The sequence below is a fragment of the Montipora capricornis genome, chromosome 9 (genome assembly GCF_036669925.1).
Source record: "Montipora capricornis isolate CH-2021 chromosome 9, ASM3666992v2, whole genome shotgun sequence".
NCBI classification, from domain to species: Eukaryota; Metazoa; Cnidaria; class Anthozoa; order Scleractinia; family Acroporidae; genus Montipora; species Montipora capricornis.
Genome location: NC_090891.1, coordinates 51022429 through 51038562, shown reverse-complemented (window position 1 = coordinate 51038562; position 16134 = coordinate 51022429). Strand labels below are relative to the sequence as shown.

The 16134-nt window shown below is 39.5% G+C and overlaps 1 protein-coding gene across 2 annotated transcripts in view; it reads left to right on the top strand.

Annotated features, from left to right (window-relative positions):
• Positions 1-16134, top strand: part of LOC138015087 (coronin-7-like) — a 47013-nt gene that overhangs the window by 2658 nt on the left and 28221 nt on the right. For both annotated transcript variants that reach the window (XM_068862002.1, XM_068862001.1), the window contains exons 2-5: positions 7248-7347; positions 7788-7865; positions 7990-8060; positions 14733-14810. In XM_068862002.1, the coding sequence (XP_068718103.1) occupies positions 7248-7347; positions 7788-7865; positions 7990-8060; positions 14733-14810 (327 nt within the window). The remainder of the gene's footprint in view (positions 1-7247; positions 7348-7787; positions 7866-7989; positions 8061-14732; positions 14811-16134) is intronic.

Below are 16134 nucleotides of genomic sequence, written 5' to 3'. Positions count from 1 at the left end.
TCGACTGGGCCTTACAATAATAAGAGTATAAAATACAATAATTAAATAAAAACCTAGAAACTAGAAATATATAAAGTTGTATATTGAATTCCCATAAGTTCATAAATTGCATGCCATGAGCATAAAGGCACATCGCCGGAAAAAGGCTTCGTTTAAAGCGTTTAGTTTTGCAACTTTTAAGGGATGGTCTTTCTTTGTTGCGAAGGGAGTGGCCGTGCACCTGCAACTGATTCGGTGTCACAAGATGGCAAAGACGGGACTCTGGCTCATTTATCTTTGTAAATAACTTGCTACACAAATTAAACCCATTCTTCTTGTGTGAAGTGAGACACACCCGGTAGTAGCTAAGGCCTCTTGGTAGTGCATTGCAGGAAAGATGATGCGCAGGGCCCGTTGCTGCACTCGCTCGATGCCACACAGGACAACAGTATTCAAGGACAGACCTAATGAGCACAAAATAAACCTTAAGTAGGTTAGCAGGTGGTACTCCGTCGCGTTTGACAATACGAAGAATATGCAGCCTCTTTGACACCTGAGCCACAACCTCATTAATGTGCAAATCCCATTTGAGATTACTTTGAATTGTAACGCCCAATACTTTATGAGCATCGACTGACTCAAGGGCCTTAGTGTCTATTGCCAAGGCTGATGGGAGATGATCCACGACTCTATGAAAACGCAAAGTCATCTCCCTGCACTTTTTGGGGTTACCTAAGAAGCATATTGTTTGTAGCAGCCCAAGTGCTGATGTTGTCAAGTTCAGATTGCAAAATTGACACCCCGCGTGCCACTGCAAATTCTGATATAGTGATATCATCTACATACTTCCAGTATGAGCAACGCGGGGAGGCCAATTTCAAATCGTTAATCATTATTACAAAAAGTATAGGACCCAATTTGGTCCCTTGAGGGACACCGGCACACACTGGGAGCCAATTGGAGACAGTCTGCCCTAGTTTGACACATTGCCACCGATCTGTTAGGAAACTACAGATCCATGGTATGATAGGGCGACACACCCCTAAGTCAATTAGCTTCCTAATAACAATGGTATCAAATGTCAAACGCCTTGCTAAAGTCAAGGAAGCAGGCTCTCAAATAACAACCAGGATTATCAAGCTCAGAAAGCCAGTTGTGAATGAGATCGAGTAGACAGTAAGTGGTGGAAAATCCTTTAAGACTACCAAATTGGCGACTATCAATATGCTTGCCAACATCTTCGATCATCCAAGAGACCACAAAATCTTCCAAGACCTTAGACAAATAGGGGTAAAGAGGTTGGGTGTCGTTCTCACATAGAGGTTGTTTTACCTTCGGAGTGGGTATGATATTAGAACATTTCCACAGAATGGGGAATTCACCAGTCGAAAGAGATGATAGTGTTAAAGATCTTTGTGACAGGCTCAGTCAATTAGTAGGCAAATTCTTTAATTATCCGAGGCGGAATGCTGTCAAGCCCCATAGCTTTGTTTGTTTTTACATGCAAAAGCTTTTTGCAAACCACATGCGAATGTACGATAGGCACTTCCTCAGCAAATGGTAAAAATGATGGGAGGCATGACATATGAAGTGGTGGAATATCAGCAGCTACGGTTGCGAAGTACTGATTTAAAGACTCAGCAAGTTCGCCTTCTGACAGTGCAATGCCCTCGCGCTCGAGGGTGAAGCAGGACTGGCTGTAAGTTCTTCCCGACATCACATTGACAGTATGCCACCACTGGCGAACATCATCTTTCCGTATGTTTCGTACTTTTTCCTCATAAAATTTCCTCTTCCTTGCTTTAATCTCTCACTGTACCTTGCATCTATAAAAGCGCTACAACTGAGCATCACCTAAGTGAAATGCTGGCTGGCGATCCTTAATTAGCTGTTTTATACGTGCAGTAATCCAAGGTTTATAAGTTGGATGAAATCGAACAGTATTGGCCGGAAAGAAATGATCGACTGCGGCATTGACATCGGCAGTAAACGATGAGACAAGGTCATTTGTCGAGGGACCGGGTCCAAGCCCATAGAACCACTCATTCAGTCCTGCCCATAGGCCAAGACCATTTAAACCAGACTCAGGATAACAATGCACACTGCGCTTTACACAACTATTATTCCTATTGTCAAAAGTGATGCTATTGTCATCATTTTTGCGCCACAACTTCTTCACAGTCTGCACTGCTCTTTCTGCTTGGCTTTTGGGTAATGTGGTTGTGTGTTTAAAGCTGTAATTTTTATCCAATTCTTGGAACTCACCACTGCTGAACTGAGGGCCGTTATCTGATACCACTTCTGCTGGGATCCCATGCACTCCAAACTGCCTTTTCAACTCCTCCACTACAGCTCCGGTTCTTACTGATTCCATGGGTGTAACTTTGATAAATCTGCTATGGTAGCATAGTATTACAGAGAGTAAATAATGCTTTCCAGGAAACTCAAATAAGTCTGTTTCTATCTTTTTCCAAGGGAGTGATGGTGGTAAGGAGGGCTTAGTGTCTGAGGGCTGTTTATTGGTGTAGTTGGCACAAATGCTGCAATTGGTGACCATTTCCTCAATTTCCACCGACATTCCAGGCCAAAATAGTACCTCTCTGGCTCTTTTTGTGCATTTGACTATGCCTAAGTGGCTCTTGTGGATCTGATGTAGCATTTCAGGCCGTAAAAGCTTTGGGATAATTAAACATGTTCCTTTGAAAAGGAGACCATCTGCTGTTGCAACTTCATCCCAGTATGTCCAGTTGCCTCCACCGGAACTTGCACTCTTGAGTCTGGCCATCCATTTTTTACCATAAAGAGAAGCGCTTGTAGTTTTGGGTCTCTCTTGGTCTCCTTCTGGAACTCTTCATATCACTCTGACTTTGTGGGGATCAATCTTCAAGCCCGTTGCAGTAAGTAGGTGTCCAACGTAAGGCACTTCTTTCTGACGAATTTTACATTTCTCTTTGTTTAACTTCAGACTCCGTTTTAATGCTCTTTCTAGAAAGTTCTGCAATTGTGTGTCATGTGTTGCTTCATCCCTTGCAACGATTACATCATCCATGATGACCTCAACACTATCCATGTCTTCAACCATCTGATCCATGGTTCGCTAGAAGATTTCTGGAGCGCATTTCACACCGAGGGGTAGCCTTGTTAACCTGTAATGTCCAATTGGGGTGTTAAAGGTACACGAACGGGAATACTCTTCATCTAACTTCAACTGCCAAAACCCACTCTTGGCATCTAGAATGCTGAAGGTATTGGCACTGTGAAGACGGCAAGCGACTTCATCAACTGTTGTCATGGGATGGTGTGACCTTTTCATGGCAGAATTGAAATCTCTGGGATCAATAGACAATCTAACTGAACCATTGGGCTTCTGAACTACTACTAGGGAGTTGACCCATTCAGTTGGCTCTTCTTGCCACACGATTACTCCAATCTTTTTCATCCTTTTAAGTTATTCAATAACTTTCTCTCTCTGTGGGACTGGCATCTTCCTTGCCGAATGTACTACAGGGCTCGCATCATTGGAGAGCTCGATGTGATAAGTGCCAGGCAAGCATCCAATCCCGTTAAACAACTCAGGGTACTCACCCAACTCTACTCTTCTTGCTGGTAATTCGTTGCTGGTTAGCTGGTGAATTCTCTTCAGTAGCCCAACTTTGACACAGATGTTTCCACTTTAAGCACTGACTCCATGTCTGGTTCCACAACAAAGAACTTAACATCTGCAACCCTTTCTTTGTATCATGCCTGCAACATCACTTCTCCGCAAGGTTTCAGTTTGTGTTTCGAAAAAGAAATCAACACAGTTTTAGTGGTTTTCAGTGGTTTCAGTGGTTTTTTTGGATCTGCTTCACTAGCTATCTTTTTTAGACTGTTAAGATTTGTTTCATGGTTTGTACCGATTTCGATGGCCTTTTTGCATGTTAACGCATCGGCTTCATCCAGGCATTTCTCATGCACTTTTAGGTGTTTACAACGAAAAACAAGCACGTCTCTGACCATACATTTCTCTTCTTGATAACCACAATCTTTAACTAAGATTTTTAGATCAGTGACAAACGATTCGAAAGTCTCGTCGTCTCCCTGGCGTCTTTCGTTAAATTTCAAAGCAGCCATGTGTTTTTTTCGTGGTATGCAGTAATCTTCAAATTTCTTTAACACCACAGCCAATTTCACCGCATCTTTTAACGTTTTGTAAAACTAAATCCTTCAAATACATCCAATCCTTTATCGCCTACCCAGAGTTTCAAGTAGCTGACTTTTATACTTTCTTCTTTATCGTGCAGTGGGCCGTCAAAAATGCATTGTGTTTGTTGTTTGAAACGGCGCCATTCTTGATGCAAATTTTGTGCAGTCCACGACATCTCCAGGAACTTGTGTTTCGCTATTGCGGTAGGATTTTGGTCTCCGAGAGTTGTGCTTTCTCTTTCAAATCAACATTTAGCTTGATAGCTTTCCTAACGTGGGTAAAAGCTCCTCCTTCTGACACGATATGACATCAAACACATTCAAGATGGTTGACAAGTTCAAGTGTGTTTATTCCATGGGCACAGTCACGTGATGTACAATACAATAATCTCTAGGGACAGGATAGTAAGCGTTGTGTCACAGAAATGTTTGTCTTTTGTCTTAAGGCGGCCTTTCAATTCCTGTATTTCGCTATAGTAATCAATTTCATTTCTGCAGTTGCCTTGGTGTGACTCTGCCATATGAGGCTCTGGTGTCGTCTTTACACATTTGCGAATAAATCAATCTTTTGACCGTGAGTCGCCTGGGGTGAACAATAAAATATTAGTTTCTAAATTATTCTGAGAATTGGGCATCAATTGCTTGCATGGTCAAGTGGATAAGGAGTAGCCATCAGGTCCAGAGGTAGGGAGTTCAAGATCAAGTTCTGGTGAATATGCATAAAGGTCTTGAGAAATATGAAATGTCTGTGAATAGTGTTGTGTAGAGGCGGTGGACATAAGTGGGGATGGATGTGTGAAGGAGAAGGGTAGGGTAGGATAGAGGTACTGGAGAGGATCAGGGAGGGATATGTGAGTAGAAGGGAAGAAGTGATGAAGCCCCTGTTCTTGAACTACACCCCCCCAAAAAGAAAAATCCCTTTTTTAGACAGTTGTTGGTTTTTAAAAAAATTCAAACCACAAACCAAACTTACGGGTAAACCACAACATAGATAATTATACATTATGACAAAAGAACTCTTCAATTTCAAAATTGGGAAAATAAAATGGTAATATTATTGAACTTTGCTTCATACAAGTTTGGGTCTGAAATCCTTATTAGGGGTTTTGTTCAATTTTTAAATAATACATATGAATGCCGTCTTGAAAATCTGGAACTGGATCTGGAATCCAGAATCCAGAATCTGGAAATGGATCTGGAACTGAAACCAGAACCGGAACTGGACTAAGAACAAGAAAGGTTGATGATGTCCAGTTGTTTTATTTCAGGTCAAAAAGGTGAATGTTATATTGCACACTTAAAACTGCAAAATTGATTTTTACGGATATTGTTGTGACTACAAAGTTTGTACCACTGGCATCACTCCTGTTTGGAAGGGCTCAAGTTACAAGAATAATCGACATTGAGACTACTCCTTGTCCCTTGGTGGTGTTGGAACGAAGTTGTTACTGAAGCCATGGATGCAGGAAAAAAAATTAAAGACAAAAGAAGTTCACCTTATTAATTGGAATAAAGTGTTAAGGTAAACAGCTACAAACCTTGCTTTCCAGATCTCGCCACATCGGAGATCAAGAAGAAAGATGGGAAAGGTTAGCACGAACCTGCGTGGCAGGCCTTTTACTGGGAAAGAGAAGGGAAATGGAGAATGGCGGGAGAACAAGGAAGGCAAGAGTGAAAGAAGCTCCTAATTAATATGCATACATAAGGCATCTGCGAAACGGCTAACTGTCAAATGTCATCCAATCCAAAATGTTCACAGGAAAATTTTTGCCAGGTAGGAATAATGTTTACCGTGCCATTATTTCCAAAAACTCTCATGGCAGAGAGTAGTGTGAAACACCGTCATGAAAAAGGAGCAATTATCTTTCAACCACGTGTGTCGAGTTTGTGAAAGGAGTTTACTGGTAGAATGTCTCAATAAAATCTTGTGTGAATTTTTCAGACCATCGCTGAAAAAGAAATCGTTTGGTGTTGTATGGGCTCTGAACGGCTAACAAATGTGCCTGGAATCCATAAAAAAAATTTGAAAATTCTTCAGAACATGTTTGTAACTAAACTTGTGTGAAAGGAAAATTAAAAACTCTTGCAATAATCTTGAATTTCTATCCAAATGCTTTGAATCAGATCAAAAAGACAACGTTGGCAGCTAGTTTGAGATTGTTTACGTGAGAGCTCGAAAACAGAGTGACATTGAATTCAACCACAATAGGTTGGTGGTGCCACAGGCAGACAACCCTAAGGATGCGAGAGCGTGTGACGTCATATTATTTTGAGACAGCTGTTACGGCCGATTCAACTGATCCAGGAAAATGTTCCATAAAAGCTTCAAACCGCGATGTTTCTTTTTGAAAATTCATTTTATGGACAGCCAGATAAATAAAGTTCACCCACCTACTATTTTCTGCATTGTCCTGAGTGATGTGATGGGTTTTTGGGACTCTTCGATTTCCTCTTCAGATCCCATGTGTAGTCACATACAGTCTATTTAATTTACATAAGCTAGCCAATCACAAATTTTAGGATTAGAATCAGAGCGTAAATTGGAAAAAAAAACAACAATTGCATCCTCCCCTTTTTCCACTCGTGCCATCCTTGTTCTCTTGCCATTCTCCTTTCCCTTCTCTTTCCCTTTTGAATGCCTGCCACACAGGGTAGTGTTCACCTTTCCTGTCTTTCTTCTTGATCACCAATGTGGTGAGATCTGGAAGGCAAGGTTCATAGTTGTTTACCTTAACATTTTATAATGTCTAATTATGTCCCACACCACCAAGGGACAAGGTGGAGTCTCAATGTCAATTATGTTTCTAACTTTAGCTGTTCAAAACAGGAGTGATGCCAGTGGTACGAACTTTGTGGTCACAACAATATCCGTAAAAATCAATTTTGCGGTGTAAAGTGTGTAACATAACATTCAACTTTTTTAGCTGAAATAGAACAACAGGATATCATCCACCTTTCTTGTTCTTATTCCGGTTCCAAATCCATTTTCGGATTCCGGATTCTGGCTTTTCCAGACGCCCCTTATGAATGAGTCACTGTTACTGTTATTAAGAAATATTTTTGAATTGCTGTTTTGTTTTAAGGAATGTGTCACTGGCATCAGAGTTGGAGACCTTAAGAGTTGTTTTGGAAATCACATAAAAGCAAGTGATAAATTCATGGCATTTAATGTGGACAGTGGAGGTTTGTTCCCAAGAAAATTCAATTATTTCTTTCAGGGTTAATTGTTTAGTAAGTCTGGCTTAACTTCATCAGTTTTCAAGATTACAAATTCCAAAAAAAAAACTTTAATATTAATGGTGGACAGATGTCTCTTGATTTTTCTGCCCTATTTACTTTGCATTTTAATAATTATCTAGAGTGCTTTTAAGATGGAAATAAGTAGTTTCTTTGATGTGAATTTTGCTATGGATAAAAATATTTTATTTGTACATTCTATTATTTTTTAAACTTTTGTAGGTTTGCTCATAACATGATCATCTCATCTCTTTTCATTTTTTTGAATTTTGTGCCACAATTTGAAGATGACCTCAAGGGAGTCAAAACGTGGTTTTGTCATCAATTTTGTATTGCTAATGAATGACAAGAATGAAAGTTGAATTAAGTGTACACTTTTTTCCAAGGGGGAAGTCTTGGTGTTCTTTCACTTGGAGATGTTGGGAAGAAAAATCAGTTTCTACCCACACTACATGCGCATTCAGGTATAGTGACTCCAGATCAACTGCTAGTCATCTACAGCTGTATTAGGAATATTATTGCCACATATAGTGCCAATCAATATGTGGTCCAGATATTTAATGAATTTGTTTTGTAATCCATCTGTAGATTTCATAACTGACATGGATTTCTCATCCTTTGACGGAAGCATTCTTGTCACCTGCTCATATGACTGCTTAGTGAGTTTTTCCTTTTGTTTATTCCCTGGTTTATAAATCAAAACATGGAGAAGTGATAAAACTGCATTATCATTTAGAGAATGGGCTTGGCACTTGGGTGAGAGTGCTCCCCTTCTGTCAGTATGTTTCCCAACTAATTCCCTGGCCTCCCATTGAAATGTCATGAAATCAGCTAAGGCTGCTTCATACAAAACACTAAATACTGTTCAAATTTAAATGATATATTAGCGTCCTACTCAGTTCTGGGCCATTGAGTTTCTGAATTGACAAAGCCATTGATGTGTACATGCTTCAGGCGTCATGTCTGTTGAGTTTGTTGGGTCTCTTTTCTACGCAGAGTGGTTTTTCTTTGGGTACTTTGGTTTTGCCCTTTATCAAAATTTGAATTAATTTTGATCCGTTATAAGTTGATTTCTAATTTCCCCAAATTATTAAAGCACTTGTTCTTTGGTATTCTTGTGGTTTATATTTCACCTTGGTTATAATCTTTTAAACCTCTTCAAATAATTGAAACTAGATTGAAAATCTACGACCTGACAGGATTGGATTCTACAACCTCTGTAACACAGAAGACAATGACATGTACAGTCTCAATTCACGAAAGCAATAATCATTTTGTACCCAGAGAGAACCAGGATTTAATTTGCCTTAGTTCAACGTAGCAAGATGACTACTCAACTCCAAACGATTGGTGGACTGTTACACTACACCAAAGTCTGTGACATTGCCAGGAAATGCGATCCTGGCAGAATTGGATCTGGGACCATCAAAGACCATTTCATGTGCCCAATGTTAAACTCCAAATCAGAAGCATAGCTATACATGATTAGTGGGCCCTAGACAGAATCTTTCCCTGAATTCGAAGCCATCTTAGATAAGCAGGTTGAATAAAAGGATGAAGCTATCACACCTAAAGTACAATCATTGTAGATACTGAGTGAGCTGAAAAGGTGAAGCCCACAGTTTTCCAACTTAGAACCAATAATTATTAAAGAAAGATCTGTGGATGATGTTGGTACTTCATTTCTCAGGACATTAATAGTTAGGCTGTTAAGAGAAGGAATTGTGCATTTTATGATAAAAGAATCAAACTCTGCATGTTTGTTGGCCTTCATGAAGGTAACAATTTTGGATGTAGAGGCATGGCCAAAAAGTCATGTAATGGTAATTAACAGCTCTTACTAAAAAATGCTGAGGTCAGGTGTTCACTTTTTCAAGTAGTTTCCTGTCAAGTGTGTAGAAAATTTTAGATGAGCTACAGATCAATTCAGAAATGTGATATTTTGACCCAGAGACCAGCAAAATTTCATATTCATATTACACTTCCATCATTTTTATTATTAGTAAAACTCTGTATCAATCAATCCAATTTTGATCCAGGTTTATCCCCTTGAACGGGGGTGGCCGGATTTACCCCACTTTGTCAGCAATCTTTTTAACTCCCACTCTCCATGCCATCTCGCTCGATTCATGGCGTCCTTTTTCTCCAAACCAACGCTCTTGCTCCTGTTGTCCACTTGCGTTTTCCACGTCTTCTTTGGTTGTCCTTGCTTCCTCTTGCCCTTCACTTCGATCTCCAACGCTTTTCTCGTGAGGACATGCCCATCATCCCTCCTCAACACATGCCCGCACCATCTCACTCCATTTGCCTTTGTCATCTGAACCACTGTTTCTTTCAATCCCAACATCTCCATCAGGTCCTCTGTCCTCTTTTTCTCCATCAGTTTTGCACCACACATTGCTCTTACCATTGCTCTCTCAGTCCTTCTCAAAATTGCTATCTCATTTTCCCTCAGACACCATATCTCACTCCCATATAACATCGTCACTCTTACACAACTCCAATAAACCATTCCTTTCACCTTCAGCGAGAACCTTTTTGAATTCAGCAACTCTCCACATACAATGAATTTCACCCAGCCAATTCTTGCTCTTGCTGTCACAGCTGCCTCGCAGCCACCACTTGCATTCACCCTATCCCCCAAATAACAGAAACCTCTCACCGTTTACACCTCTTCACTCAACTCCTCCACCGGTTCCACTAATCCATCAGCTTGCTTCTTGCATCTTCCACACACAAAATCTCTCCCAACCTCGAGGTCACCCTCTTCACTTTCTCGCATCTTCCATGGATCCATTTCCCACATTTCACACACAACACTGAATTTGCCATTACTCACTTCCACAAATACCACATGGATCTACCTTACTCACAGACACTTCACCTTCTGCCCCACTCACTACCACTTTTGTCTTCCCGAGGTTCACATTCAGCATCTTGCTCTCGAATGCCTCCTTCCATTTCCAGAACTTCTCCCTTAGTCCCTCCATCGTCTCATTCATCAAAACCAAGTCATCTGCATACAACATCTCACTCATTAAACCATTTCTCACACTCTCCGTAACCACGTCAACCACGATCGCAAAAAACCAATGGCGACAACACGGATCCCCGGTGCACACCAACTTTCACCTCAAACTCCTCGGATAACTCTAGCTCAACTCTGACTCTTGTCTTTGCACCTTCATACAAACTCATCACCGCTCTCACCATTGCCTTTGGTATACCTCTCTTCGTCATTGCCCACTCCAATACCATTCTTGGGACCCTGTCAAATGCCTTCACCAGGTCAACGAAGCACATATACAACTTCTTTTCCTTGTCTAAGTACTCCTCTTGTAACCTCCTCAAAATAAACACTGCATTTATCGTTCCTTTGCGTGGCATAAAACCGAATTGCATCTCGTGCACTTTCACCATACACCGCAATCTCCTCTCTAGCACCTTTTGTACAATCTTCATTGCATGGTCTAGCAACTTCACCCCCCTGTATGCCCCACAACTCATTGTATCCCCTCTCCCCTTGAACATCGGTACCACAACACTCAGCGCCCACTCATCCGGCATTCCTCATCCATCCAACACACCCTGACACAGCTCTACCATCACACCAATCCTGATCTCCCCACTTGCTGCTATCATTTCAACACTTACCTCTGAGGGTCCAGCAGCCTTTCCCGCTTTGATTTCCCCCGTCGCTTTCACCACTTCTTCTTGACTAATCCTCTCACCTGGCCCTTCCTCCAAGTCCGCTTCCACTTCCAGTAAAACTCTGTAAATTGCATTAAATTTTAGAGAAGCCTACATGAAAAATGTTTCAAGGAGTAGACAGGCCAAATGGGACTATGCGATATTTTTTTTTCAAATTTTCAGTGCTTTTGAAGAGTTAGTTCTAAGAAGGCTTAGGGCTTCACCTTTCCTCATGCCTGCAGGGTGGCAGGAGTTGAAGTGCCTGTGTTGGAAAGTGTGTGCACATATCAAGAATAGAGTGCTTTTTGACCTTTCTGAATCTCTCACCCTTATCTACATATATGTATCCAAGAATGTTATTTCAGTATCTGAAATCTCAACCATGAATTTTATTGTAGGACGATAGCTATTTGCTAGCCCCATGAAGTTGTTTATGTTCCATAATAATTTATGGTGTTTGTGCTTTAGCAATAGGATGAAGTAGGTGATCAACAAAATGATGAAATTTGTTCAGTAGGGCCTTCGTAGCCTGATATGATAGGTCTCCTGATTGGGTTAGGTTTGTTTGTGAATCTTTGTTAGAGTGTAGAAAACAGAGATTCGTGGCAGGTTTGTTGTCAGGGATAACCATTTCTTAGTCATTTGGTCGGAGTGGTTTCCGTGATGGAGAGCATTGATGAGTCCTTTGGCTTTTCAAGACTGTTTCTAATGCCATGAGTGATAAAGTGGCTTATAGTTTTCTTTCTCATCTAAGAGAATCTGACCCTCTCGTGTTACATTAACCATGACATTAGAAACCTCTCAAAACGCCAAAGAACTAATCAATGCTCTCCATCAGGGAGACCACATTGATGACATGAATAGTTAAGAAATGGTTATCCCTGACACCAAACCCACCACAAATTCCTGTTTTCTACACTCTAACAAAGACTCGCAAACCTAACCCGGTCGGGAGACTATCAGATCAGGCTGCGAAAGCCCTAATGAACAAATCTGAGGTATTTGAATTTCCTATCTTGACTAATAGGAGTCCAATAGTAGTAATAGTCCAATAGGCAAGACAGCAACTATTTCCCATGCGTTCCTGTAGTTTAGATAAGATTCCTCCAACAACTGAAGCTCTAAAGCAACATATCCTCCGAAACACCATCTCAACGAAAGGAATGATGCCAGAGAACACACCATCAAACATGTTGACTGAATTGTTGTGAAAAGGAAGAAGAAGCTGAGAGGCAGACACTGTATAAACCGTTAATCTACATTATATCTATATTATATCTACAAGGATAAAGGATCAGAGCTAGAAGCTATGTAGATCAAGTCATCTGCAGAGATGAAGAGCAGATAAGCCTGCAAGCAATGCACAAACACAACTACAACAGGAGGAAGTGCCACAGCATACATAACACCCTACCCTATCTGCACGCAGTGCTTTTCTTAAGATCAATTAAAGCCAATTAGGAACTCTGGCAAGGGAACCATCCCCAATCCCAGACTGTCCAAACAGCTGGTGCCTTAGCATCTGTTATCTGAGGAACCCCTACCGACAGTAAGAGGCTGAAAATGCTTAAGGAAATCAACCTTTGATGGGCCACGTAAGGACTATACCATGTACTTCTACTTCTTCTTCCATTTTATTACTCTTCATCACTTTCGTATCCAGAAGACACAAAAATAAAATAAAAAATCAGATTAAAAAATACATATAAATAGTTAAAATACCAATGTATATAAAGAAATTAAATTATCATTCGATGTATTTTGTCCTTCCTTTTCATTGGCCGAGAGCCCACCACGTGACCTGCAAATAACTGCCTACAAATAAGTGTTTTGCTGCAAATAATATTCTGCTCATGCACAATTGACATCACGCTCTTGTGAGAAAATGGCAGATCGGTTCCCTGAGCTGTCAGAGAATGAATCGACATCTTTAGTTGATCGAAAGAAGAGTGAGAATACTAAGAAAGGAACAAAAGTTGCACTCAATGTATTTTGAGATTATCTCAAGGAAAGGTAGACGAAGAGTCACTCGTGTCATCGACGCAAAGGACAAGTTGGTGAATGCATATGTACTGAAGAGATTTTATGCTGAAGCCAGAAAAAAGCATGGCAAGCTTTACACCACTGTGAAAGCTTCAACTCGGTGATCGAATGATAAAACAATTATTGACCTCGGTTATCGCAAAATATGGTGATTTGTCAGTGTCTCGCAGATCAATTATTTGCCTCAGCCTTCGGCTTCAGCAGATAATTGATCTGCTCGCCACTGACAAATCACGATATTTTGCTCAACCTCGTCCAATGATTGTTAAAAATAATTAAATTAAATATCAGATATAAATGTAAATGCATAAATAAATAGTTAACATACTAATACTAATACTGTATATACAAAAAAAAGTAAAATGGATTTTAAAACGTTTAAATGATAAAACCAAGTTCAAGTTTGGTCAAGATATTAATTTCAGACGCTTTAAACTTTCACAGAAAGCAGGATAACCTGGTGATCTAACTACAACTGGTAAACAATTCCAGCCTCTTATTGTTCTTAGGAAAAAGCTATGTAAATAAAAAGGACACCGAGCCCGAGATTGAATAAATGAGTTAACTGAAAAACTTACTGTGCAACGCGCCTTATCGTGGCCACATAACAAAGTTTTTTTACAAATTGTCTGCCAATCAGTCACAGTCATGCCTACTTGCAAAGTCTGCACAGTTGTAAGTTGAACACTGTTGCATGGGTTGTTGAGTTGACATATTTATACGTAATTGTCAAATGTGAAAGTTTGTTGGGTGGCCATGGTAAGGCACGTTGCACTGTAAGGTAGATCGTACTGAATGTTGAAAATATTTAGGAAATGGCAACGCAATATTTCTGTTGATTGCTAAATGAAATGTCTGTAGATGATGTCTTTTTCATCTTGCTTCCAAAGGATCTAGTGACAATGATTTCTGCATGTGAGTGACACTTAAATAGTCCCTTTTTATAAGTCGAACTGCCCGATTGAACTGCTTCAATCTTGTCCATTTGTTCTTGCCTATAAGGGTCCCTCACCACTGTGCCATATTCTTAATGAGGCCTCACTAGTGTACAGTCTGCAAGCTGCACCCTTGGTGGCTTCTGATAAGGGATACAAGGCTGACAATGAAAGATTTAAGAAAGATTCGCATATACATGTACTTCTAAGAGTAGTTAAGTTCTAAAATTGAGACTCAAACTGATTGAGAAAATATACCACTTTGTGTGATGCTTGTGCTATGTCTTATATTGAATGGAATGGCATTTACAAGCTGATTGGTTGTGAAATTTCAAATTAAAAAAATTCCCCCAAAGCTAACTTTTATAAAAATCAGTGTTATATGTGAGCTCAGTCTTTCTGAACAGATTTTTTTGCTCATTGCTTGCCCTTTCTACTTGTATGCATTTCATTGTACAATATACACATTTTAAATCCACAAGGGCTTCGAATAAAAATGATGTAGTTCTCATTATCTTCGCAATCATTGTCATCAACGGTATTTTTCTCTTTGATGCATAGAAGCATGCTTTTCACATGATCCAACAAATTGTCATTTCTGTCCTTCCGAAAAATCCTAAGAAATTTATTATTGCTAACTCCCGGCTGTTTTGGTTTTCTTAGATAAAACTTTGGAAAATTCCAGATGAAGGAATAAAGGAAGCATTATCCTCAACACTCTGTGATCTTTCACAACAGCCTGTAAGTGTCTTTGTTTGTTCAAGTTTCATTGATGTTTCTGAATTAAATTTGAGTAAGGATGTCTTGTCCCAGGACCTAGGGTCTGTTGTTTTTTCACTTCATTGGCTGAGCTGATGTGTGCATACCTAGTTGAAATAAGACAGGAGTTGAATTAAGAATTGCACTTTGCTCATCCCGATATGTGATTTTAAGTGTTAGCAAACATCACAAGAGATTATTTATTTTCATTTAATAGTGTGTGCAAATCAATAAATTCACAAATATCTGTTGAGATGTGACTTGCATGAAATTATCATGCTTGGATTTTCCCCTCTGTATTCTTTGTGTTTTCACAGAAGATAACAAGGAAGATTAAAATGGACTACATTTAAAGTGTATATTTTAGCAATTTAGCATGCAATGGTTTTTTTTTTAAAACAAAGTAATAAGGATCCAGCTTGGAGTGTATTTTGAATAAAATTGTTTTTTCAGGTATCAAGATCCTGTGTATGCATGCAGAGTTCAACTTTTTTTTGTTATTATTATTTTAAATTGATTATCACAGATCTTTATTTTGAAGTTGTTGAAACAACCTTTTTTTGTTGAAGAACCTTGTATTCAAACTCATGACATCTTGATTCAGAAGCACAAACAAGACTAATGTTTTAAGCATCTGTTTTTACTTTATTCCAATCAATGTGTGCAAAGCGTTTTTGGTATGTTTATCTTAATGTTGATGTACTGCAGACTTGCACAAGATGTGAAACATATAAATAAAAAATAGCTACAGCAGCCTTACTTGCCATAACCTACGGAGTAAATAGGCAAAAAAAAAAAGGTTCGCACTGACCAAGACCTGCAATCCGGGCCAAAATTTTTTGGGACACCTTTAGCAATGAGCACAAAAATCGCTTATTAAGGACGGTGCCTACTATTGTTATTGTGCATACGTTCTGCGCATCTCGAGATGCTCTCGTTTCTTAATGGTGATGCTTACTAATTCAGGGATATTATATAAGTTATATTATTGCGCGACTTAAAACAATCCAGAAAAAGTAGATCTTAGTAAATACTCTTGGTATCCAAAAGAAAATTGGGGGTAACCATGCATTTTTGAGAGATAATGAAGCTTCAATTTGAGGAAAAAAGGCCATACATTGCTTTGTATTTTAAAGCTTTTTACAAATATTATTCATGGATTATCTTTGAAAAATGCATGGTTACCCCCAATTTTCTTTTTGGATTTCAATAACACTTGTTAAGATCTACATTTCCTGCATAATCATAAACCGGGGCAAAAGTAGCTTTGAATTAGTAGGCACCGTCCTTAAAAAAAGCGCTTTAC